This window comes from Grosmannia clavigera (assembly GCF_000143105.1).
Source record: "Grosmannia clavigera kw1407 unplaced genomic scaffold GCSC_108, whole genome shotgun sequence".
In the NCBI taxonomy this organism is placed as follows: domain Eukaryota; kingdom Fungi; phylum Ascomycota; class Sordariomycetes; order Ophiostomatales; family Ophiostomataceae; genus Leptographium; species Leptographium clavigerum.
This window is the reverse complement of record NW_014040837.1, coordinates 1,511,896-1,534,112: the sequence shown is the minus strand read 5'-3', so window position 1 is coordinate 1,534,112 and position 22,217 is coordinate 1,511,896. Positions and strand designations below refer to the sequence as shown.

The 22,217-nt window shown below is 54.8% G+C and overlaps 8 protein-coding genes across 8 annotated transcripts; 5 read left to right on the top strand and 3 right to left on the bottom strand.

Annotated features, from left to right (window-relative positions):
- Window positions 1-822: 822 nt before the first annotated feature.
- On the top strand, window positions 823-1,302 carry CMQ_7005 (uncharacterized protein; the record flags this gene model as incomplete). Its single annotated transcript, XM_014320691.1, has 2 exons — window positions 823-910; window positions 983-1,302. 2 exons carry the CDS (start codon window positions 823-825, stop codon window positions 1,300-1,302), a joined length of 408 nt encoding a protein of 135 aa, XP_014176166.1.
- A 951-nt stretch (window positions 1,303-2,253) lies between these two features.
- CMQ_6947 (cytochrome c1 heme lyase) lies at window positions 2,254-3,255 on the top strand (the record flags this gene model as incomplete). The annotated part of the gene is made up of 1 exon (XM_014320633.1): window positions 2,254-3,255. The coding sequence occupies one exon, from the start codon at window positions 2,254-2,256 to the stop codon at window positions 3,253-3,255; it is 1,002 nt and encodes a 333-aa protein (XP_014176108.1).
- Window positions 3,256-3,517: 262 nt separating this feature from the next.
- Window positions 3,518-5,061, bottom strand: CMQ_6719 (duf647 domain containing protein; the record flags this gene model as incomplete). Its single annotated transcript, XM_014320405.1, has 3 exons — window positions 3,518-3,591; window positions 3,669-4,875; window positions 4,966-5,061. The coding sequence occupies 3 exons, from the start codon at window positions 5,059-5,061 to the stop codon at window positions 3,518-3,520; spliced, it is 1,377 nt and encodes a 458-aa protein (XP_014175880.1).
- Window positions 5,062-7,398: 2,337 nt separating this feature from the next.
- CMQ_6787 (c6 zinc finger domain containing protein) lies at window positions 7,399-8,797 on the bottom strand (the record flags this gene model as incomplete). Its single annotated transcript, XM_014320473.1, has 2 exons — window positions 7,399-7,437; window positions 7,655-8,797. The coding sequence occupies 2 exons, from the start codon at window positions 8,795-8,797 to the stop codon at window positions 7,399-7,401; spliced, it is 1,182 nt and encodes a 393-aa protein (XP_014175948.1).
- Window positions 8,798-9,353: 556 nt separating this feature from the next.
- On the top strand, window positions 9,354-11,165 carry CMQ_6875 (efflux pump antibiotic resistance protein; the record flags this gene model as incomplete). The annotated part of the gene is made up of 2 exons (XM_014320561.1): window positions 9,354-10,797; window positions 10,846-11,165. The coding sequence occupies 2 exons, from the start codon at window positions 9,354-9,356 to the stop codon at window positions 11,163-11,165; spliced, it is 1,764 nt and encodes a 587-aa protein (XP_014176036.1).
- A 3,159-nt stretch (window positions 11,166-14,324) lies between these two features.
- CMQ_6807 (zinc finger protein) lies at window positions 14,325-15,554 on the top strand (the record flags this gene model as incomplete). Its single annotated transcript, XM_014320493.1, has 1 exon — window positions 14,325-15,554. The coding sequence occupies one exon, from the start codon at window positions 14,325-14,327 to the stop codon at window positions 15,552-15,554; it is 1,230 nt and encodes a 409-aa protein (XP_014175968.1).
- A 160-nt stretch (window positions 15,555-15,714) lies between these two features.
- Window positions 15,715-17,215, bottom strand: CMQ_6818 (uncharacterized protein; the record flags this gene model as incomplete). The annotated part of the gene is made up of 3 exons (XM_014320504.1): window positions 15,715-16,616; window positions 16,669-16,838; window positions 17,061-17,215. 3 exons carry the CDS (start codon window positions 17,213-17,215, stop codon window positions 15,715-15,717), a joined length of 1,227 nt encoding a protein of 408 aa, XP_014175979.1.
- Window positions 17,216-17,585: 370 nt separating this feature from the next.
- Window positions 17,586-21,248, top strand: CMQ_6516 (violaceus kinesin; the record flags this gene model as incomplete). The annotated part of the gene is made up of 4 exons (XM_014320202.1): window positions 17,586-17,851; window positions 17,910-18,843; window positions 18,906-19,957; window positions 20,738-21,248. The coding sequence occupies 4 exons, from the start codon at window positions 17,586-17,588 to the stop codon at window positions 21,246-21,248; spliced, it is 2,763 nt and encodes a 920-aa protein (XP_014175677.1).
- Between the last annotated feature and the right edge of the window lie 969 nt (window positions 21,249-22,217).

Genomic DNA, 22,217 nt, shown 5'->3' with positions numbered 1-22,217 from the left:
CCGACTTCCGCCAGACAACTCTCCTTTCAGGCGGGGTTGCGCTTCCAGCTGCCCACTGGCAGCCCACCACAGCGCCTCCATCTCGCCGAAAGCACGGACAACAGGGACTTGATGGGGGGAACAGGAGGGGTTTGGTGGCCTGTTATGCTCACTGGAACCAAGAGAGTGAGTGGGTGGGAGTGGGTGGGAGCGGGTGGGCGACAGCCATGCGATGGCGGCACCGAGCGCTGGCACATGTTTGCTGCGATTGTCGGAGGGGTCTGGCCAATCATAGCTGTTTTCCAGAAGACCCGCCCATATCCGCCGCGCATTACTCTCGTTTCGTAGTAAGACGTTCATAAGATTATTTTTTCGGAAGCGATTAGAGAAAAAAAGCGAGAACTCCGTAAAGAGGAAAGAAGCTGCGAGCCCGGGCAGTTGACCCCAACCTGCCCAACTGGACTTGGAACTATCGCACAAGTAATTATATACACCAAGTGACTCCCTCTCTCACTACCTCGTTCAAAACTGCCAATCCCCCATCGTAACACTTTTTGCTCAAAAACTACAAAGCCGACCTACGAATAGAGATAGCGCCAAATCGAGCCCCAGCCGCCCAATTTTGTCCGAAAGCTCCCGGTCTAGAGTCTCAGCCGATAATCGTGTCGCGTCTTGCAAATTCCCGTATTCACAGCATCCTTCTCGGAGACAGCCGAGCACGTACAACTGTCACAACCGTTCGTCAGAGAATAGTCCGGCAACTGCCTCAGCCCAAGCTGTATTCCAGGACATACACCCTACACTCCCCTCCTCCCCCACTCCGTCATCCGCTCTCACTCCAAGATGTTTGCCACCAAAGTTCTTCGCCAGGCTGCTCAGCACGCCGAGCGCACTCCTCTGATCAAGTTCACGGGCAGGCGCACAATTCCTAGTGAGTTTCTAATGCTCTGCCGTCCTACCTATCCCTCCCACTTTACGCTCTGCTGACCAGCTGTCTTTCCAGCCATTGACCACGCTGCCCGCAACCCGCACCCGGCCAGCCCAACCGGAAGCCTGCCATCCGACTTCGCCGCTGCCTCATCCCACTCTAGCTTCAGCTCCTACCGCGACCATGTCCAGCAGTTCGGTCCGTTGCGCAAGACCATTCGCAGCCTTGAGGAGCGCGGCATAGGCGGCTCCAGCGGCCACGAGCTCGGCACTGTCGCCCCTTCTGTCGGCGAGGTTTTTGACCGCAACGACCTGCCTGCTCGCTTCCGGAGGGCACCCCTCTCGGCTGCGGAGATCGAGGCTGTCGAGACCGGCGGCGCCACGCTGTTCGCATGAACAGGCTGACAGCTCCCGACCCGTTATTTTGCTGTTTCTTAGACTATCCAGTTGCCTACTTATTTTGCTTTCCCCTATTTGTCAGTAGACAGACTTTATGCATTTTTCGACAATATCCGCCCACAGCTTGGTTCCGGCTTTCCGCCACGACGGACGGTCAGGAATTGCCCTGACGACCCTCTTACGCATCAGCATATAGCGAAAGTGACAAAACAGCACTTCGGCACAGGGTTGGTTATCTGTGTCTACAGGACACGTGAAAAGACGGGAGAGAGGGGCGGAAGGAGACGGGGACGAGGACCAGCGGAGGTCAGAGCCTGCGGTTCCGCCGGGGCTGAAATTGCCCACCCCAAAACTGTATATTCGCATCGGGATTGTTCTCCCGCCTCAGCTTTGTTGCGCTGCATCACTGGTTTCCGGTTCGCTTTGGAGACACTCTGCTTCAGTTTGCTTTAGTTGGCGGCCACATCCATTTCTTCCAAAGGTCAGGGGTGAATAAAAGAAGGCGGCTGATGCGACGGACGACCGTTGTCCCGACTATTTCGGTGGCAGCGCACAGGGTTGGGTGGTGTATGATAGTCAATTCAAAATGCAAATCTCTACAATGCTGTCCTCGAGCGGACATGACTGCTCGACTGCTGGCTATGCGCCAATTGCAACTGCCACTCTGTTGATGAGGTCTTTCTGAGCCTTACGTTATGTGGGTCTGCCTCTTGCATCCTGGCCAATCAGAGAAGTCTTACCAGTAGGAGCCCTGTAATTTGTCAACGGGTTCTTACCAACATTTTTTCGATTTCACACCTACTGTTATGCCGGGTTCATCCGTCTGCCAGTCGTCGCCGACCTCCGGGGTTTCTCTCCTGGGTCATTGTGCTTTGCAGCCGCAGGCTCCTTGAACTTGCTAACCACTCGATCCTAATCTTTGTGTCCGCTTCGACTCACGCACTTCCTATGGCCGGCGGCGAGAACGGCCGGTCTAACGACGCGGCAGCAGTTGCTGTCTGTCCGGTTGACCACAAGACGCGAGACCTCTGGCTAGCACAAGCCAGGGAACAGGCAGAAGCACAGGCACAGGCATTGGCACAGGATAGCCAAAATGGACTACCGCAAACATCACCACAAGCAACAGCAGCTGCAGCAGCACATCTGCCCTCGCCATCACAAGCCTCACAAACGCAACCGACAACAGCACCAGCCAGAAAAAACAGCAGCTGGTGGCCCTCGTCCTTCTTCTCCTCCTCTTTTGCGGCTCCTGCCAACGCCGGCTCATCCATACCTCATGCGCCCCCGCAGCCCTCGTCCAAGCCCGATGCCTCTCTCGACAACCACCGGGTCGTCTCGTCGATTCCTCGAACGGCCGTGACCCAAGAGGGCGTCTGTCCGGTGCCAGCAGCCTCTGCGGTCCCGGCGGCCGACTGTCCCGTCAACCACGAAGTTGAGACCGGCGCCGATCCCGTCTCCGGAAACTGGGTCTACCCCTCCGAGAAGATGTTCTTTGATGCGATGCGCCGCAAGGGAAACGACAACGCCCGCGCGGCTGACATGCGCGTCGTCGTGCCCATCCACAACGCCGTCAACGAGCGCGCCTGGAAGGAGATCCTTGAGTGGGAGGCGCCCTACGCTGGCACTGGTCGTGCCTGTGGCGGTCCCCGGCTGCACTCGTTCGCCGGGCTCAGCACCCACATGACGCCGCGCGCCCGTCTCTACACGCTGCTGGGCTACAGCGCACCCTTTGACCGCCACGACTGGGTGGTCGATCGCTGCGGCACTCGTGTCGATTACGTCATCGACTTCTACGCCGGCCGGCCGACCGCAGCTGGCACCAGCAGCAAACTTTCGCCTTCTGTGCCAGCCGGCAAGCCCCAGATCAGTTTCTACCTCGATGTACGGCCAAAACTGAACACATGGGAGGGTGTGCGGATGCGAGCTCTACGCGCCGTCGGCCTGGCATAGAGGATGAAGATCACTTCAGATAGGCAGCAGTTGTATTGTTACAGAGAGGTATATGAAATCCCATGTCATAATAACCATTTCCCGCTACATGATACAAACTCTGGCGAGGGTCTGGGGTATGCCGTGGTGAATAAAATGCAAAAGAGAGCCCAGGACGAGCTGCATTGAGGCCGCTGCCAAATAAAGATTTGAAGAGAAGAACCTATACCGTCGTTTGACAGAAGGAGCAGACGCGATGCAGCAACCAGGCTGGACTTGTCCTTTAGTCTGTCTTCGACAACTCCTGGGTTGGGTAGTGAAAGCCACCCGAATTCTTCTCCCCCATTGTCGCAGGCGCTAATCTCATGTCCTGTCAGCTTATATCCTAAAGAGAGACATTTCATCAGAGCATTGCAGAAAAGACGCCGACTCACACTTGTTTGCGCCAGTTCCGGCGCGCACTCGAATCGGACTGGCGGTCTCGAGCTGCGCGTCGTTCACATCCCATCCTACGGCCGTCAATGCACGCAGTATCGACAACTTTGTCTCCGGCGACACGTAACCGAACGGGCCCTCGTTCTCATAATGGCTTCCGAGCCCATCTTTCAGCGCCGAGTCGAAGTGGAAGGCATGCGTCACAGCGTCCAGCCAGGCGAGCAGCGGCGCCGTGCTGGGATCGGTGCCGTCCTTCATGGCGATGCGGATGAAAAACTTGGGGCCCCAATGCCAGATAGCCATGAAGTAGTTTTCGTTCTCGAATCCGTACCGCTGGTAGCCCCATGGCCACCATGTCATCACCGAGGCGTAGTTGCCAAATTCGCAGAAGCCGTGGTAGACTCCACTCTTGCTCCACATGCTGCCCCGGCCGCCCAGAAGCACGCTCTCCCGCTCGGCCACCTCGCCCGGCGAGAGGATCTTGCCCGTCTCCAGGTACTCGCGGAAGACAATGGTGGCACGCTGTCGGTTCAGCGTCAGCATCTTCACGCAACGCACGCCCCGGTAGTTCATCACAAGGTGCACCATCAACAGCATGACCATCCAGTACAGCACGGCTGTCTTGTCCTGTACGACGTGAACGACAGCCGTCCCTGCAAGCATGCCTAGCAGGCTGATCACCGTCTCCTGGGATGCCTCCTTGGCATTCAACTCTGCGAGATTGCCCGTCCGCGCGAAATGCGCCGACAGGCTGGCCTTGCTTGCGCTGGCTGCAATGCCGCACAGTGATCGTAGGATGCTCGAGGCCACCATGATGCAGACTTTGGGGTAGAGCGGCAGAACAGGTGTGAGCAGGTCCAGCATTAAAGCGCTGTCGTTAAAGAGGTCAGCCATAAAGCGGTATGTCTTGCATTCTGGTTCAATCGCTTGGCCCATGCGGTGGGCGAAAAGAATGGTGGCCATCCGTGAGAAGGTGTCCTGTATGATCTTCAGCACCAGAGCCGCAGTGGGCGATTGCGAGGCATCGCCGACGCCAAGACCCTCGAGTACGGCACGGTTTGCGAGTAGTGACGCAATCGAGGATGAAAATGCCTGGAGTGAGTCGTACGTCTGGTAGGCGAGGTAGTCATCAGTCACGCTTTGGGGGTAGCCTGCCGGGAGGAAGGCATAAAAGATTGCCTTCCCTAGGGGAACTTTTGTCTTCTCCTATGGCAGATTTGTCAGATAGAGAGACCATGAACGGGGATCCGACCGGAAAGCATGGGGTCGAGACGCGGCTGCAGGAGGCACACTCACAACTCGAAGATCCTTTCCACCGGCCGCTACATTCCCGGCCCCGTGGTAGGTACACAGCACATTGCCGGCTTGGTCGACATCTCGGACCACGCTCATGATCACGTTCGGGGATGTTTATGAAGTATTGGGCCAGCCATGCGGTTTGTAATGTGCAAGCAACAAGAATAATAGTGGGGGCAGACGAATGCACGAACAGTGCTAAGCGGCAACAACAGAGATCTGCACAAGGTACTCTGCAGAAGTGTTGGGGAGCTGTGAGGACTTGTGAAGCTAAAAGATATCACAGCTTGGAGGCAAAAGAAAAGGGGAGCCAGGTCAGCGCCAGGTGAGACATGGGGTCTACGCGAAGCAAATAGGCAGCTGCATAGGGAAAGAATCAAGTCGCGTGCAGTCGTGCCTTCCTTGGGAGGTCGCAAATACGCGGTGTGCCGGACTATTTTTGTTCTCGTGTTCCGGGGCAAGCCAGCAACGAAAAATAAAGTGGAGATTCGCGGATTTAGCGGGGGTAGACGCCTGTGATATCGTGGGGTGCTAGCAGTTTGCATCTAAATATCCCCTCAATTACTTTACTACTAAACAGTGTACGGATTATTACGCGATCAACGGGCTATTAATATACGGATCTTACTTATCCGGTGGGGGATTGAGAATGGATTGTTGAGTGTATGGTATTACGAGGCTTCGTATTCAAATGGCTTAAGTGGACCTACGTTCGTCTATCCAGAGGTTCCTTTTAAACCGCACTTTCTTTGTCTATTTTTGCTCATTATGGCGTCTACCATAGCAGCACAGCTCTCGACGATATAGAGAATAGCATGACAGTAGTCCTGACGCTCGCCAAACGGATGCCAAGCCTTGAGAAGGTGGTCTTCTTGATGGCGGGGAAGTTCTAGCCAACAAGATATTCGAGGTATCCGACCCAACCATATACTGTAAATGTATCGATAATGCCTGGCGGTCGCAATTGCCATTGGCTGCGATCCGGATCGCACGCAGGGTCTGGGCGTGGAACTGGTAGTGCAAATTAAGCGTCGCTAGTATGACCGCGGTAACATGGGCGAAATCCCACCCCTGATCGAGACGGTCAGGTTCAGACGCACCGATACAAGCGGTCGATTCAACTGGTTTCATGATAAAGCAATGATGCTCTCATGGCTAGACCTTGTTGGGATCGATGCAAGTACAGCGGAAAAAGACGCCCACTGCTTCATATTAGGCGTAAAGCTCTTACCCAGACAATGGCAAGCTTGGCGCACGCAGTGGTTGCAGTGAAAGCAGTGGTATTTTATCAATTATTACTTGATAATAAAGAAAGAGGCACGATTGCATGAATGCAATACTCTTAAAGAGTCCAAGAGTCTCCCAACAAAGCAAGAATCAGAAGTGACCCAGGTTTGATTCCTCTTTTACAGTGACTACTCTGGAGTGTATTAGTGAAGGTTTAATTCAAAAGGAAGAATACCTATAAAAGTGCATGGCTCTTTACAACCGTTTTCATTAAGACAGGATACGACCCTGTACTGAGTTACGTCTCTAAAAACCCCACCCCAGTAAACCAATTACAATGAAGATAACCGTAGAAATTCACGACGCTCGGATTTCCCCGAGTCTCAGGCGATGCTGCTCTTTCATCTCCCTTTCTCCTCCCATCCTTTCCTTCTTTGGACTTTCAATCAATAGCGTACGCCAAAACACGACTAAAGCCAAGCGTCGTCCATTTGTGCTCATTGTCCACAGATTGGCTGGACTGGCTATTGAAGAGGCTACCTACTATAAGTATGGCGAGGACAAACTTCAGAGCTAATGCATATATGGGCATGTCTGCTTTGGAGTTCCGCACGACGGCGCCAGATTTCTTTAGGATTCGGAAGCAAGCGTGGCCGACATCAGCGCCAACTTACAACATGTCCCCCTTCGGTCATTCCATACTTAGGACGAGCCTCTGCTTAAGCTGAGCCATATTTTCTCCTACGTTGACTCGGATTATCACCACAAAATCACCTTCATCTATGAAATTCTAAAAAAAGTGCAAGCCATGCATGGCCAGTAGTGCTCGTTTGCACAGATCATCATGGGCAGCCATTTCACCCGGATCATACACCTCGCCGACTACTAAATCCATACAATGACTACGCCGCATAATGTTCCTAACGCCAGACTCGGAACATATTAAACCCTATCCTCAGCATGGTAGTCGACAAACAGCCTTAGGGTGTGCCTTGCGATGTGTCTGCACCACAACTGCATAAAATAGTAAGACCAGACGGCGATTCAAAGGACAGTATTGCACCTGTTGCACAACTTCGTACACTTGATGTATTCAGGCATTTTGCAAGCGGTTATATTGGCAATTTTGACATGCAGCATCCACCTGCGTAAAGCAGTGGCCAACAGGAGCAAGCCGCCCACTTCCGGAAACGTTGATGGACATCCTTACGAGATGTCGACAACTACCACGTATGCGACGATAAACTGTATCCAGACGTTGGTGTTTGAGCGGGAAGGTCAGCCTGGCGCATCAGGGTGTCGAAGAAGGCCATGTCAACGCCCTGAAAGGCCCATTGGTCCGTGCCGGCAGTGGGGCCGGGACAGGGGGTCTGGAGGGGGATTGAGGGTGCGCGGGAGGTGGAGGAAAGGAGTGGGAAGAAGATGAAGAGGACGAAGAGGAGCTAGGATCGAACGGACAGACGGGAGAGGACGAGGCCGAGGCTGGGCGCGAGGCCATGCTGGGAAGGCGCATCAGCTGGGCGAGCGAGATGCCACGACGCCATGTCAGCCAGGATCGACGCAGCTGGCCCGAGTTGCCGCGGTACATGGCCTCGAGGATGATACACTCGAGGCCTTCGAGCCCGTCGGGCGAGCTGTCGACCGAGTTGTCGAGTGTGTCGAGCAGCTCGTCGTTGCGTGTGACCAGTCCGATGGCCGTGCTGCCGAGTCGAGCTGCGATGGTCGAGGCCGGTTCTGAGAGTCCGCCGAGGCCTTTGCGGGCCCGTGAGTCCGACAGCTGCAGAACCACGGCCAGTAAGAGCATCTGGCGGGCGATGATGACGGGGTGTGGAAGCGGTGACTCTGACAGCTGCATCGGGCGGGCCCGCAGACCGGTGGTTGGCCAGAAGCCGGAGTCACGGATGTCACGCTGTGACCGAAACAGCACTTGACAGTGGTTGTAGGCTTCGGCCGTGCAGGAGGCGATGAGGTCGAGATCGGGACCGGACGGGAAGGCCGCCAAGAGAGCGCCGGCGAGCTCTTCATGACTGGCACCGGGAAGGATAGTAAGGATGGTGGGAGTGGAGGCAAAAATGGAGGCGGACGCGTCTCTAGTCTCAAGCGGCAGCGATGAGAGCGACTCACAGCAGACGGAAGATGCTGGGGTCGTGCTGTTGGCCGGCGTCGGCATGCTGTTGGGGACGAGAGCCGGCGGCGTCGATGATGACGACGACGACAGAGGCTCTGCCTGGGGGGTCCTCATGCCATGTCGTGCCAGATGCCGCACCATCTCCTCGACCTGCACGAGCCGATCGCCCACCAGCCGGCTCTGCAGCTCGGCCGGCGTTGTTTCTTCGGGAAACTCTTGGCTGACACAGCGCAGACAGCGTCGGGCACAGACCTGAAACGTGGCATCGCCCGGCGCTGAAAATGTGCAGCGCACCTTGCGCCTCTTGCACTCCCAGCACGTGTGCGTGCCCTTGCGGACCTTGCGCCGCCGTGGCTGCACGTCGTCGCCGTCTTCGGGACGTGCATGCAGATCCGGCCGGTGGAAGAACTGTGGCGCAGCTGACTGTGGCGCAGCTGACGGCAGGCCAGATGTCGACTCGTCGATGGAACCGGACATGACGGCCGAATGCTTGTCTTTCGTTCTCTTCTTGTGTTATGGAATGACATGAAGAAACAGCGTTTTGCGTCCGTCCGGCTCTGCTGCCTGGTCGGAGTTATATCTCACATGTGCTGCGCCAAGACGCCTTCCCCCGGACGATCTGAGCTTATTTGTCAGCCTGGCTGCTGCTCGCCCGAACTTGCGGCGGTCTTGGCCAAGGCAGCCAAGGCCTAGACCGCTAGCGGACCCACCCGCGTCATAGTGACCCTGCATATTAGCAGGTTGTTTCGGCCGGGTCTAGCGGCTCTCAAGGTCTTACAGCCCTATCGCCGGCGTTCTTGGATCATCGCCGGACCTCTATTGCACCGAATTGCAGCCATGGCTTGCCTGTGCTCTGCATCATTGGCTGTGCTCAGCACCGAAAGGGGCAACGGGGCGTGTATATATGTCGGGCTTGTCGTTCCTCTGGCTCGTCTCGTCGGTCCGACAGTTCAGACTCCATGTACATTCTTCCACAGAGAGGACAGGACGACAAACAGGGCAAAAGTCAAGCCAAACTCTCCCGCCATTCATAATGTCCACCGCGGCTAGTACACTGGCAGCTCCCAGGCAGCCAGAGGGCCTGACCTCGTCGCAGGCGTCGTACACGTCTAACTCGGTCGACATCGAGAAGAAGGAGGCCGTCGAGGCCGAGGACGAGGAACACGGCACTGTCGATGGCGAGTCCACAGCTGACGACAATGACGACTATCCCAAGGGCGCCAAGCTGGCCATCATTGTGCTGGCCTTATGCCTGTGCGTCTTCCTGATGTCGCTCGACTTTGTGAGTCCCGGTCTGCTGCCTTTGGAGCCCCCCCACTCTCTAACAGGTCAGACCATCGTGGCCACGGCCATCCCCAAGATCACAGACGAGTTCCACGGCCTCAGCGACGTCGCCTGGTACGGCTCAGCCTTTTTTCTCACCGTCGGCGGCTTTCAGTCGTCCTGGGGCAAGGCTTACAAGTACTTCTCCCTCAAGTACACCTACCTGACCTCTATTGTCATCTTTGAAATTGGAAGTCTCGTCTGCGGCGTCGCCCCGAGCTCGCGTGCTCTCATTGTCGGTCGTGCCATTGCTGGCATCGGTGCTGCCGGCATCGGCTCCGGCTCCTACACCGTCATCGTTGTCACCGCCAAGCCTAAGAACCGGCCGCTGTTCACCGGTATCATCGGTGGTGCCTACGGCATCGCCTCCGTCATCGGTCCCCTGATCGGTGGTGCCTTCACCGACAAAGTCTCCTGGCGCTGGTGCTTCTACATCAACCTCCCCATCGGTGGTGTTTCCGGCTTGATCATCCTGCTCTTCTTCACCACCCCCAGCCGCGCCAAGCCGGCCGTCGCTCCCCTTCGCGAGAAACTCCTCATGATGGATCCCGTCGGCATGGTCCTCGTCATGGGTGGCGTCATCTCCTACGTCCTCGCCCTGCAGTACGGCGGCCAGACCGACCCTTGGCACTCCGCCAAGGTCATTGGCCTCCTCATCGCCTTCGTCCTGCTCTTCGTCATCTTCGCTGTTTGGGAGTACTTCAATGGCGAGCGCGCCATGATCGTGCCCCGGCTCATCGTCAAGCGCACCGTCTGGGTCAATTCCCTGTTCTCCTTTTTCTTTGCCAGCTCCTACTTCACTATCATCTACTACCTGCCCATCTACTTCCAGAGCATCGACAACGTCAACCCAACACAGTCCGGCGTCCGCAACCTGCCGCTCATCATCGCCGTCACCATTGGCACCGTCCTCTCCGGCATCATAATCACAAAGACCGGCCATGCCACCGCCTTCCTCCCACCCCTTACCGCCCTTGCTACCGTCGGCACCGGCTTGCTCTATACCCTCAACGTCGGCACGTCTAGCGGCCGCTGGATCGGCTTTCAGATTCTCGCCGGCTTCGGCTTCGGCTTCGTCTTCCAGATTCCCATGATCCACGGTCAAGGAAATGCTGCGCCCGAGGACCTAGCTACCACCACAGCTGTGCTAATGTGTACGTGTTTGATCTTCGATATATGCACTTGACTTCACCCACTAACAGTCGCAGTCTTTCAAACTATTGGTGGTGCCTTTATGTTGTCCGCCGCCCAGTCCGCCTTTGTCAACCACATGATCTCCGTCCTGCCGAAATATGCCCCCTCTGTCAATCCGGTAGTTGTCATATCTACCGGCGCCACCGAGCTCTGGAAAACCTTCCCCCCTGATGTCCTCCCAGGCATCTTGCAGGCTTACATGGCCGGCCTCCGCGTCACCTTTGCTATTGCCATTGGTAGCGTCGGAATGGCCTTCATCATCAGCCTTTTCAGTTCCTGGAAACCGCTGAATCCGGAGGCATTAAAAAATGCTGGCGGCGCTGCTTGAATTTCGTTCATCGTGTTTTTCTACGTGACTGCATTGATTTATACCTTGCCATTGATTTTTGCTCATATTTTTTCTCTCCTCTCTGCTCAGTGGCCTTTGTCATTTGGCTTTCACGTTTAGACGGCGGATCCGACAGGTTAGGCTGGGGGAAAAGAATCATTCTCTCCAGCTTAAGCGAAGACTAAATTGCTTGGCTTTGGGATCCAGTGTGAAACGAGATTATAAATCATGCTGGCGTTACAACTGCTTACGGAGTACACAGAATGCTGTATTCTCAGAATGCACCTACGATGTAAGATAAACGAGAAGAAATAAAGGAACCAATTACAGGGTTACAATATTATTCCCACAATGGACAATTCATTGGCTGTTCTGCTAGCTGGACCATGACGTAAGATTTGTTACGTTACTGGCCAGTACAACTTATAATTGGCATAAAATTCGACTATTTGATATGTGACATCGTGTAGGGCGTAAACCTCATGCCAAAAAGAAGAAGGCCTCACTTATGCCGCGGCTAGAATATAGACATAATCGGTATTTCCACGCCCCATATATCTTCCGTTCACTTATAATACGGCCTGAGGACATCTAGAGCCCCACCGAGACTGCCCCTTGAATGGCGAAGTTGAAACGAATAAAAAATATCCGAGAAAATTGCATTACGTGCCCCCACGCAAATTTTAATAGCCCAGGGTAGGGACAGATCCGTAAACGGCTGGCATTGACCCAAATTTCGTGTGCCTCGGGCACTCGTTTTGTTTACAAACACAAAATACAATTTGCCGCCATAGAGCCGCTCGGTGCCCAACGTGCCTTACCTATTTGCACACGTAGCATCTCATACGATGGAAGCTCTCAGAGGCGCAATGATTGGGATATAACACGGTCAGAAATCCCACTGAGAACTGACCAGTCAAATGCGTCTCTGTGAGACCCGACTTCGGCGCTATGCCAGTATTGCATACTACCAGTATTTACCAATGAGGAGAGTTAAAGTTATCCCCATGAGCAATCTTATCTATACGAGCAATCTATTTCTGAAGATGAAATAAAAATAGACATTAGGCTTAAGAGACTGCGATTGGGCTTTTGTTCTTTTCAAAAGCCTCTCTTCGTGTGTGCTATCCTTGCCTTTATTGTGGTGCCAAGTCATCTTTGCCTGCCGTCTTAGAAGAAGATAGCAACGTACGTGGCCAGTGATCGACGACTAAGCATTGAGCTGATCGCTCGCTTTGGAGGTGAACTGGCGAAGACGGCAAGGATTTAAGGTATTCGATGTGTATTCCCAATTGCTGCGTACACGTGTAAAGGATGTTGGGCACAAGCTTCTCCCGTTGCATGATGCGACGATATCAGTGCGACTGACTGGAGACAGCTGTCAAGTCCGACAACTTGGCAAAAGCAAGAGACGCATGGCCAAAACAACTGATTGAATTCCCATTTTATTCTTTTTGGTTTTATTCTGATCACATCTTTGACGAGAAATCGTAGATGTGCACGTATTTAATACCACCACCGACGGCTGTCTTTCATGGCGCTTGACTTTCCGTCTCAAGCTCGCCAAACAGATTCCCTGCTCATTAACCATATCCTACTTCTCGCTTATCCTTTTGTCCAAACATCTCTACAAAAGTATACTTCCCCATACTACGTCATGACTCAATGCACGCAACAATGCAAGATTAAGCCCGGCGGTCCAAACGTGTCTCTAGAATTAAAGGGATGTGATATAACATCTAAAACAATTTCCACTTTGTTTCCAAGCTTAAGGGTCCGCCCTCGTCCTATGCCTACAGACTCTGCTGAAAGCAGTTTGACTGCTTGGGAGGCTGAATATGAGCAGTGGAGTGGCATTCGCTGTCAATGTGGCCTTGGCTATTTCTGCAAGGAGCACGGCGACTGGATTTCTGGCGACGATGTCAGAACTGGCACCGCTTGTGTTGCCGACGAGCAGAAAATCGGCAATTGCCCAAAGAACCACTATGAGGGTAAGATCGCTTCTTTACTTGGCGTTTGTGGAATGCGAATACGATGCGATTTGGAAAAAAAAAACCATATACCTATAGCTCACATATATTCGCAGATCCTGCCGGACGGATGTCGTACGTGGGCAGCAGAGATGCCTTTGATCTTTCGTAGGCACACTCTGGAACCGAGGCAGACAGGCTCGCGAACTAGGCTCTTTACTACTGTCAAATCAGGTCGATAGTTACAATATACCTTACAATCGTGTTGTTACGCAATTTATTTTAGGCTGCACATTGGGCTAGTACTCAAGTAAGAGATATAGAGAGTAGAACGAAGGCCGTTTCGGCTACCCTTACCTATATTGGCGATGCTATACGCCCAGGCAAGAACTGCCGCAACGGTTTAGCAACGGCGACTTTGACGATCTACGAGCTGTGCGCCCAGGCACCACGATTTAGCGAGGTGGGGGCGCCTGAGGGGGATTTGCCACGCCGTTCTCGCCGGCATACAGCGCCTATTTCAATGTGCTCAATTAGTGGATCTCCTATCAGTGGACCATGCGGCTCTACTCCATACATGGCTTCGTTTTAAAAATAGAGACAGATAAACGCTGTAAAATGCGCATGATAGACAACCTGCCTGGACGGAGATGAGACTTCATGAGGGCTAGACGGTGGTCAATGCGGTCGTTTGCTGGGCCGATTGCGAACGCGGAGTGCCAATTCATATTTGCCGTAGTAAAATGGCGCAAGCCGTCGAAAGCAGAGAGGATGTCTGCGCCCGGTGGTCCTCATTGAATGGTGGGCTGGGTCGGCCCTTTTTCTTCGCCAGTTTCGATTCGTGCAAGGTGTACTCACCGTGTATGCACACCATAAGCCCAATTCTTAGCGCCACAAATGAATAGGAAGGTAAACAATTGAAAGCCGTGGCCATGCTTTCACGGTCAATCCCGCCGTTGCATGTTTCAACGCGTTGACAGGACGCTAATGCCAGCCCCTTCTGTCAGAAAGTAGCTTGTACGCTACTCCTGTTTCAGTGCTCGGTCGCTGATGCGATGTAGATGCAAGTTTGTTAAATCCAGTCAGTAGTTATACCAGGAAGGTGTCGTGTAAGAGGTCTGTAGGCAGTTTTGTGTTACTCTTCAATTTGAGGCCTTGTCTTTTCTGCTGCCACGCTGTTCTTTGCACAATGACTTCTTCCCAACGGCCAGCAAGCAGGGCAGACTTCCGAGTTGCGATCATCTGTGCTCTGCCGCGGGAGGCTGATGCTATATGCCTACTTTTTGACCAGTTCTATGACGAAGACGAGGAGGATGAAGAGTATGAGGATGAGTGCGGAGAGACTGATGATAGTTATGGACCCTACGGGCGGGCCGAAGGGGACTTGAACACCTACACAACAGGTCGCATCGGGAAGCACAACGTCGTGCTCACCGTCCTCCCCAACATGGGCACGACCGGGGCGACCGGATCGGCGGCCAGTATGCGGTCGAGCTACTGTGGCATCCGGCTGATGATCATAGTCGGCATATGTGGAGGCGTTCCGCGAATTGCGGGCCAGGACGCCTTCCTCGGCGACGTGGTGGTGAGCAAGAGCATTGTCCAGTACGACTATGGCCGGCAGTACCCAGGCAGCTTCGTCGTCAAGAACACGGTCGACGACAGTCTGGGCAGGGCTCACAAGGACATCCGGGGGCTGCTGGCCTCTCTGGAGACCGAGATCGGGAGAGAGAGGCTGCGGCAAAAGGCCGGGATGCATCTCCGACGATTGCAGGGCGCAGCTGCACAGAAGCACCGGCGGGCAGACTATCGGTATCCCGGTGCCGTGGAGGACCGGCTTTTCCCGCCAAACTATGCCCACGTGCACAGGATGTCGCTGTGCTATGGCTGCGTCGGTGCTGAGACGGCCGCCGGTTTCTGTGAAGAGGCCTCGACGGCGTCTTGCGACGAGATGGGCTGCAACCCGGCACATCTGGTGGCAAGGAAGCGTCGTGACGAAGACGACGGCAGCTACACGCCCGAGATCTTCATTGGCTGTGTGGCCTCAGGGAACACGGTGATGAAGTCGGGCACAGACCGCGATCGGATCGCGGCGGCACACAACATCATCGCGTTCGAGATGGAGGGTGCCGGCGTGTGGGACGAGCTGCCGTGCATCGTGGTGAAGGGCATCTGTGACTACGCCGACAGCCACAAGAACAAGCGGTGGCAGGACTTTGCCGCAGCCACGGCCGCGTCTGTGACCAAGGCCATCCTGGGGCGATACAGCGCGGACGATGCAGCTCGAGCGCGCACTCGGGCCTTGGCCCGGGCTCGGGCTCAGTTTCAGCTCCAGACGGTCGTCGGTAAGGAGGAGCGAGATCTGCCGCTGTGCATCTCCGACGTGCCTCGGACACTGCTAACCCACAACAGGCCGTGATCGAGAGATCAGCGAGAGGACAATTGCAAACAGCAGCTTTGGAGGAAACGCAATGATCAATCTAGGCGACATCCGGGCGGATGCAGTGTTCTAAAACGGCCGAAAAATGTATATAGACAAATGAGATAAAAAAAGGCCCTCAACCACAGCGTCGACCAGCTCACACTATCGACCCGGCCACTCTGCCCACACAGTCAGTCTTGTTCCTACGCTGCCAGGCGTACCACAGGCCACACGTAAGCGCGGTCAGCGGCAGGGCAAAGGCCCAGTAGACCCAGAAGTGGCTGGACATGGCCCAGGCATCGCCATTGTACGTGAAGAAGGAGGTGCTGAAGATGGCCGACATGAAGGTGGCCGGTAAAAAGGCCGCGGTGAGAAAGGCAATCGTCCGCATGGCCCGGCTGTCCGACTTGGCGGCATAGCCAATCTGCAGCGACAGGTTGGCGTCGTACTGGGTGACGACGTTGAAGCTCAGCTGGATCTCGTTCTGCAGACGCTCCTTATTGGACAAGGATCGGCAGCGGAGGCTCGCGAGCATGTGCTCGAAGAAGAGCAGCCTTTCGTGGACGGTCTGCGATATCGGCCTCGGACTCGCCGGGCGGCTAACCTGCCTGGCCTCCAAGAAGAGTGTGTGGTGCCGCAGCATGCTCGCCATGGTGGTCATGGCCACGTCTAGCGTCTCGGAGACGTGGGTTGCGTGCCTGGCCAGATCGTGAAGGGAAGAGAATTTTGGTCTCGGTGGCTCGGCCGACCACTGGTCCACTTCCCTCTTCTTCTCGATCTTCCGGATGTGCGTGCGAGCGGTCCAGACGGCCTTGTCCTGGAGGCTGACAATCTCCCCTACCAGCGTCGAATAGACCCAGAACGGGTCCTCCATCTTGTTCCGGGGCTCCTGCTCCAGCAGCAGTTTCGTCCACCTGTCTCTCTGATCTAGCGGCGGGTCAAAGAGGACGACCATGGTCTGCTGCGTGGCAGCGAGCCATCGCACATAGACGTTCATCTTGCACCAGGTATGTTGCGCCTTGGTATCCAGCACCTTGATGAGGAAGCGGGCCCAACTAACTGCACCAGGTCAGCGATGGGGGTCCATTGAGTCCGCGGAGAAAAAGCTCACTGATCTCTGCAATGTTGCCATTCTCATCGGGCGTAGCTTCGTAGCCAAAGTGGCCATTCGACCTCCTACAATACGGAGCCCACCACAGCTCCGGCATCCGAAAGCTGCTCGAAAAGGCGTTCCGACAGACGTTGCATTCGCGCACTCCGTCTGCATTTGCTAGTCTGCCCCTGTGTTAATTTATGGCCGACAGCTGCTCCGTATGGGGGTGTCCTTGCATTAGAATCAAATCCGCGTCCACGGCTGGCGGCAGGCCGGGGCATGTCGTCAGCTCTGCTGCCGGCTGTCCACCCGTTTCGTCTGATTGCAGGCGATTAGCGTCGCGAAAGCGTCGCCAAGGCCGCCAAGATCGCCAGGCTTAGCTAGCTTCACCGCACAGAAGACACACACACCTTTCATCCGACAGTAGACTGTCGTTTTTGCGCCGCATCGCTCGTGTCCCGTCCGCATCGTCAAATTCGCCGATGGATGCTCTATCACCAGAAGAGAAGCTCGGTGTCGACGAGATCAGGCGTGGACGGCGCGCCCTCTTGGATCCAAATGCCATGTCGGGCAAAGTGCACTGCCACGTATCTCGTTCGCTTCGAACCAATGTGAAATGTCGAAAACAGCTCGCAGCGGCCTAATGTACGGAGCATTGCTCAGAGGGCCGTCATAGGCCCGAATTGAATCAGAATATATGAGTGGCACGCTGAAAGCTGGTGGGCACTCCAGCATACTATCCATTTAGTGGCAGTGCCCCCTATTACCTACCTCTCTGGAACCACTTACAGGCTACGTTACAGGCTACGTTGCAGGGTGGCATACCCCACTTACAGGCTAGCGAACAGGCTTTTAAAGCCCCGCCTCCTACTGACTGAATAAGGCGGCCGAGAATGACAGGCAGCCCAGAAAGTGCAAAGGCGTCTGTCTTCACCATGAGTGGCCAGAAGGGAGAAAGCCCAGAGGACCGCCTTATTTACGGAAGTACCTTTGGGCCCAATTCGCTCGCCAACCTCGGCAACATCCACTTCCACACCACGCCCAATACGCATGTACAAGGGCAAAACCCTGTCCGGGCCATTCCGTATCCACAAAACGAGGAAGCCGTCGACCGAACGGAGCTTGTCGGCCGGCTTAACGAGCTCCTCCCGGCTTCGTCCCGGGACTGCAGTGCGGCGCTATGGGGCCTCGGCGGGTCAGGGTAGGTTTTATTTTTTAGTATTATTGTCGGAGCGAGCTGTGGCTGATTGTCACCACAGAAAGACTCAGATTGCGTTGGAATATGCGTACAGACGAAGCCGTGATCACGGCTGCTCCGTCTTCTGGGTACATGCCGACAGCAAGGCAACTTTTGTACAGGACTACCAGACGATAGCAGTGAAGCTTGGCATAGAAAAGAGCTTTCAGGGTAGTGATCTGCTTGTCGAAGTGCGCAACCGCATCGAAGCTCTGCCGAGATGGGTGCTTGTGCTCGACAACGCTGACGACCTCACTATCTTCGGCGTCGGGCCGGGAGCAGCGTCGACGGCAGGCAGCCTGTTCGACTACGTCCCTCGTGGGACGGTTCTGTGGACGAGCCGCGACGAGCAGATCGTCGGCACGCTGGTTGGACCAGGCCGCGGTATTCGGGTAGGCCACATGACAGCTGTCGAGGCTGAGATGCTCTTGCAGACGGTCAGGCGCCAGGATGCAGGCGATGAGGCGGACGAGGTCGCCGAGCTGCTGAGAGAGCTGCTGCAGTTTCCGCTCGCCATCTACCAGGCAGGATCATACATGCGGCGAACGGGAACTCTCGCCCGGGAGTACCTCCAGCTGCTGGCACAGAGCAAGGAGCGACACAAGGCTCTCAAGGCCACGGCGTACGACCGTCACCGGAGAACTGGCACGCCCAACAGCATCTTGGAGACCTGGAGGGTCTCTGTTGACCGCGTCCGACGCGAGAGTGAGATGGCATACCGGATCCTGCACACCATTGCTTTCCTCGACAACCAGAACATCCCGCACGAGATCCTGGTGGCTGCCTGCAAGCTCCACAGCCGCGACGCTGTCGAACAGCCAGACAGCTTCGACGTCATCCAGGACATTACCCGCCTGAAGGAGTTGTCCTTGATCGACGTTCGCCGGACAGACGACCGTAGCCGTCGCTACGAGATGCACAAGCTTGTCCAAGAAGCGACGAGATACATGCTCGATGTAAGGAAGCCGGCCTGGGTCTTGGCAGAGAAAGCAGAAACTAACAGTCTACCGCGTCAAAGAAAGAGATGAAGGCCGTCTTTGCAGGCGCCGCTCTCGACATCATGGTGGGTCTCTTTGTAGAGCCGAGCCAGGCGACCTGGCCGCAGTGCGACAAATACCTTGCACATGCCGTCCAGGCAGGAGAATGGACCGACCTGCACGGAAACAAGGCCGGGGCAGCCTCGCTCTTTGCCAGGATCTCGGCCTACCTGGGCGGTCGAGGCCGCTGGAACGAAAAAGAAGCTGTAGATCGGCGAACATGGGATCTTCGACGGGAGGTGCTTGGAGAGATGCATGTAGACACCCTCCAGAGCATGGCATCTCTCGCACTGACGTACCATGAGCAGGGCCGCTACAGCGAAGCGGAAAGCCTGAATTTCCGGATTCTACATCTTAGGCGGGAGCTGCTCGGCGAGAACCACCTGGATACGATCAGCACCATGTCCGATCTTGCAGGAACGTTTTCCGATCAGGGCCGGAACGACGAGGCCGAGAAGATCCTGGTCATCGTGTGCAGTCGTCGGCGGAAGTTTCTTGGCGATAGGCACGAGGAGACTCTGCAGGGGATGTCGTATCTCGCGTCGACGTACCATGAGCAAGGTCGATACGACGAGGCAGAGCGGCTCAAGATCCAGGTCTGTCGACTCAGGCAAGAGGCGCTGGGCGAAAAGCATATGGCTACGATCTTTAGCCTGAGCTCTCTCGCCGTGACATATCAAGAGCAGGGCCGCTATGACGAAGCCGAACCTATCCGGGTCAAGGTCCTCAAGCTCCGGCGTGAGATGCTCGGCGAGACGCACCCGGACACGGTCAGGAGCATGTCCTCGCTCGCAGTGACGTACCGAGAACAGGGTCGTTACAGCGAGGCCGAAGCTCTGGCTGTCCGAGTGGTCGACATCCGGCGGGAGTTCCATGGCGAGATGCATCCGCGCACGATCAAGAGCAAGATTCACCTGGCAGCGATATACCATGCACAAGGACACTACGAAAAAGCTGAGTGCATGTACGCCGAGACTTGCAATATTCTGCGGAGGCTGTTTGGCACGACGTACCCGGAAACACTCCTGTCTATGTATGGCTTGGCTGTAACCTGGCACAGCTGTGGTCGTCGTTGTGAAGCACTTTCCCTTATGCAACGGTGCTTCAATCTGCGATGCTCCGTCCTTGGGCCGCGACATCCTTTCACAGAGCGGTCTGCACAGATCTTAAGAGAGTGGACAGAAAGCATGGACTTGTCACCATAGGCATGGGGATTGCTAGATGAGCGCCCCGAAATTCTACATAAGCGCCCTGCACACAATACACGTGACTTTGCGAACGTCCCTAACTGCGCCGAAAATTTTGCGATTCAATAACTAGAAATGCATTACTAAACTAACAATAGGCCTATACTTGTCAAATTATGGGTGCCCAGTGAGCGTGTGTATATTGTTTATGGTTGGCTACTTCCGAGCTATGCCAACGTGCTGAAATCCCATACTACGAGCGTAAATAGCGCCCTGCGCCACACGGAGGACATGTATTCTTCCATCAAGGTGGATGGGATATTATTCGGACTCGCCACAGGTGCACTCACCAGATCTAAACGGTGGCAACATCTCGCTCGACTTTGGCAGCCTTACTTAACAGGGCTTTCAGGCGTGCAATAGCGACCGTTTCCACCGTTAGAAGTACTGCTCGGTTGTTTACAGTGGCAAAGATCTGAAGACGCGCCTGAAAATACCTCTTTAGCAGTAAAGCTGCCTGTGTTTACATACAACTCTACAGACCTATAAACATGTCTCTCGGTGTCCTACGCAAGGTTCCACGCAGGCAACTTGGACCAGCAATGATTATCTCACTGTGCCAAAAGCGATTTGTCGACCACGCATCGAATGAAGGGATATCTGCCTACTTCGGCCAGACAGCTCGCATCGCTGTCTGGCAGCAACAACGCGGTCCTACCACCAAGCTTCTCGTTCCAGGTCTACGTTACGTATGGCCCGACTCTGGCAGACACACCCTCTTTGCTTGCACAAGACTTTGTTAAGCGAGTAATGGCCGTAATGAACAACAATGGCCAATACGATTACCCTATCCGGTTTGACTTCCACTTTCTCCCCGGCAAGGCCGTCAACGAGATTATACAGCACTACCGCGCTGAAGGCAAGGCGGAGCCTGATTACTCGAAGCGACCGGATGATGACTACCGCGGCGTTGCAATCGCGCTGTCTAAGGAGAGCTGGGAGCGAGAGGGCGCGGACTTGATCCTGTTCGACCCGCCTGCGGAGTATCTGCAGACAACAGGAGAGGAACGGGATGCTATTCTAGGTAAGGGCGTCGGGGCTAATGGCGTCCTAGTCTTGTACGGGATGTCGGTGTAGCCGGAAGAGATAAACGGCCTTAGTGCCATGCTTATGAATTTGGCGGAGAACAACCGGAGATGGTGCGATCTCAAAGACCAGTATAACGAAGCGGTAGATCAAGAAAGGTAGAGTAGTAAGAGGCAGGCTCGTCGCCGTGACGAGCTAATATTTATTCAGTGCAAGGCCTTTTATATAGGCATCCACAGGCGATTGCTATTTGTACAGGTACCCGCACAAATGACAGTCGCCGCGTCTATGGAGTATGTGGTTATAATCCTACTACTCGTCGGAGAAGACTAGTACAGCGAGCTCGAAAAATGCAATGCCCTTTTTATGGCTACGAGATCGTTTCATAAGGAAACCGATACGTCTTTTCAGGGCGACCTAAACTCGGAATACTATATCGATTTTCTAATGGCGGAATTAAGGGACGATCAAAAGGCTGGACTGGTCAGCTGCACCTGGAGGATGACAGGGTAATAGAAGAGAACAAAGGGCCTGCTTGAAATATTTGTGCCATTAGTCAGAGACATCTTGCAACTCATTAGGGAGCAAGTTGAAAAAGTCCAAGCTAAGAGTGAGAAAAGGGGCGTCACTGTACGTGGAGTCCAACTTGTCTTCCGTTTTCTGGTCGCATTCTGATTTTGGTTTGCGCAGGGAATTATTCCGGTGGACGGGCTTGGCAGCAGTCAGTTCCTCAATTCCTCTGTGGAAAATGCTTTCCCCGAAATCCAGGTGCTGCAACCGACAGACGCATGGTCTTATACTGTCAGGCAAATGGCTGAAACGATATTAACAGTCAGAGTGAGTTTTTGCCACTAAGAATCCCGCCATAGAGGTGCCAAGTTAGGTCGAATCCCTACAGAGGCGCGGGTTTCGTCCACCCAGGCAACAAAGCATTCTAAAATCGTACATTCGTTTGCAGTCGAACCTATGCTTAACCGGGACCAACCTACAGAGACTTTATCTGGTGGTTCCATCATGTGT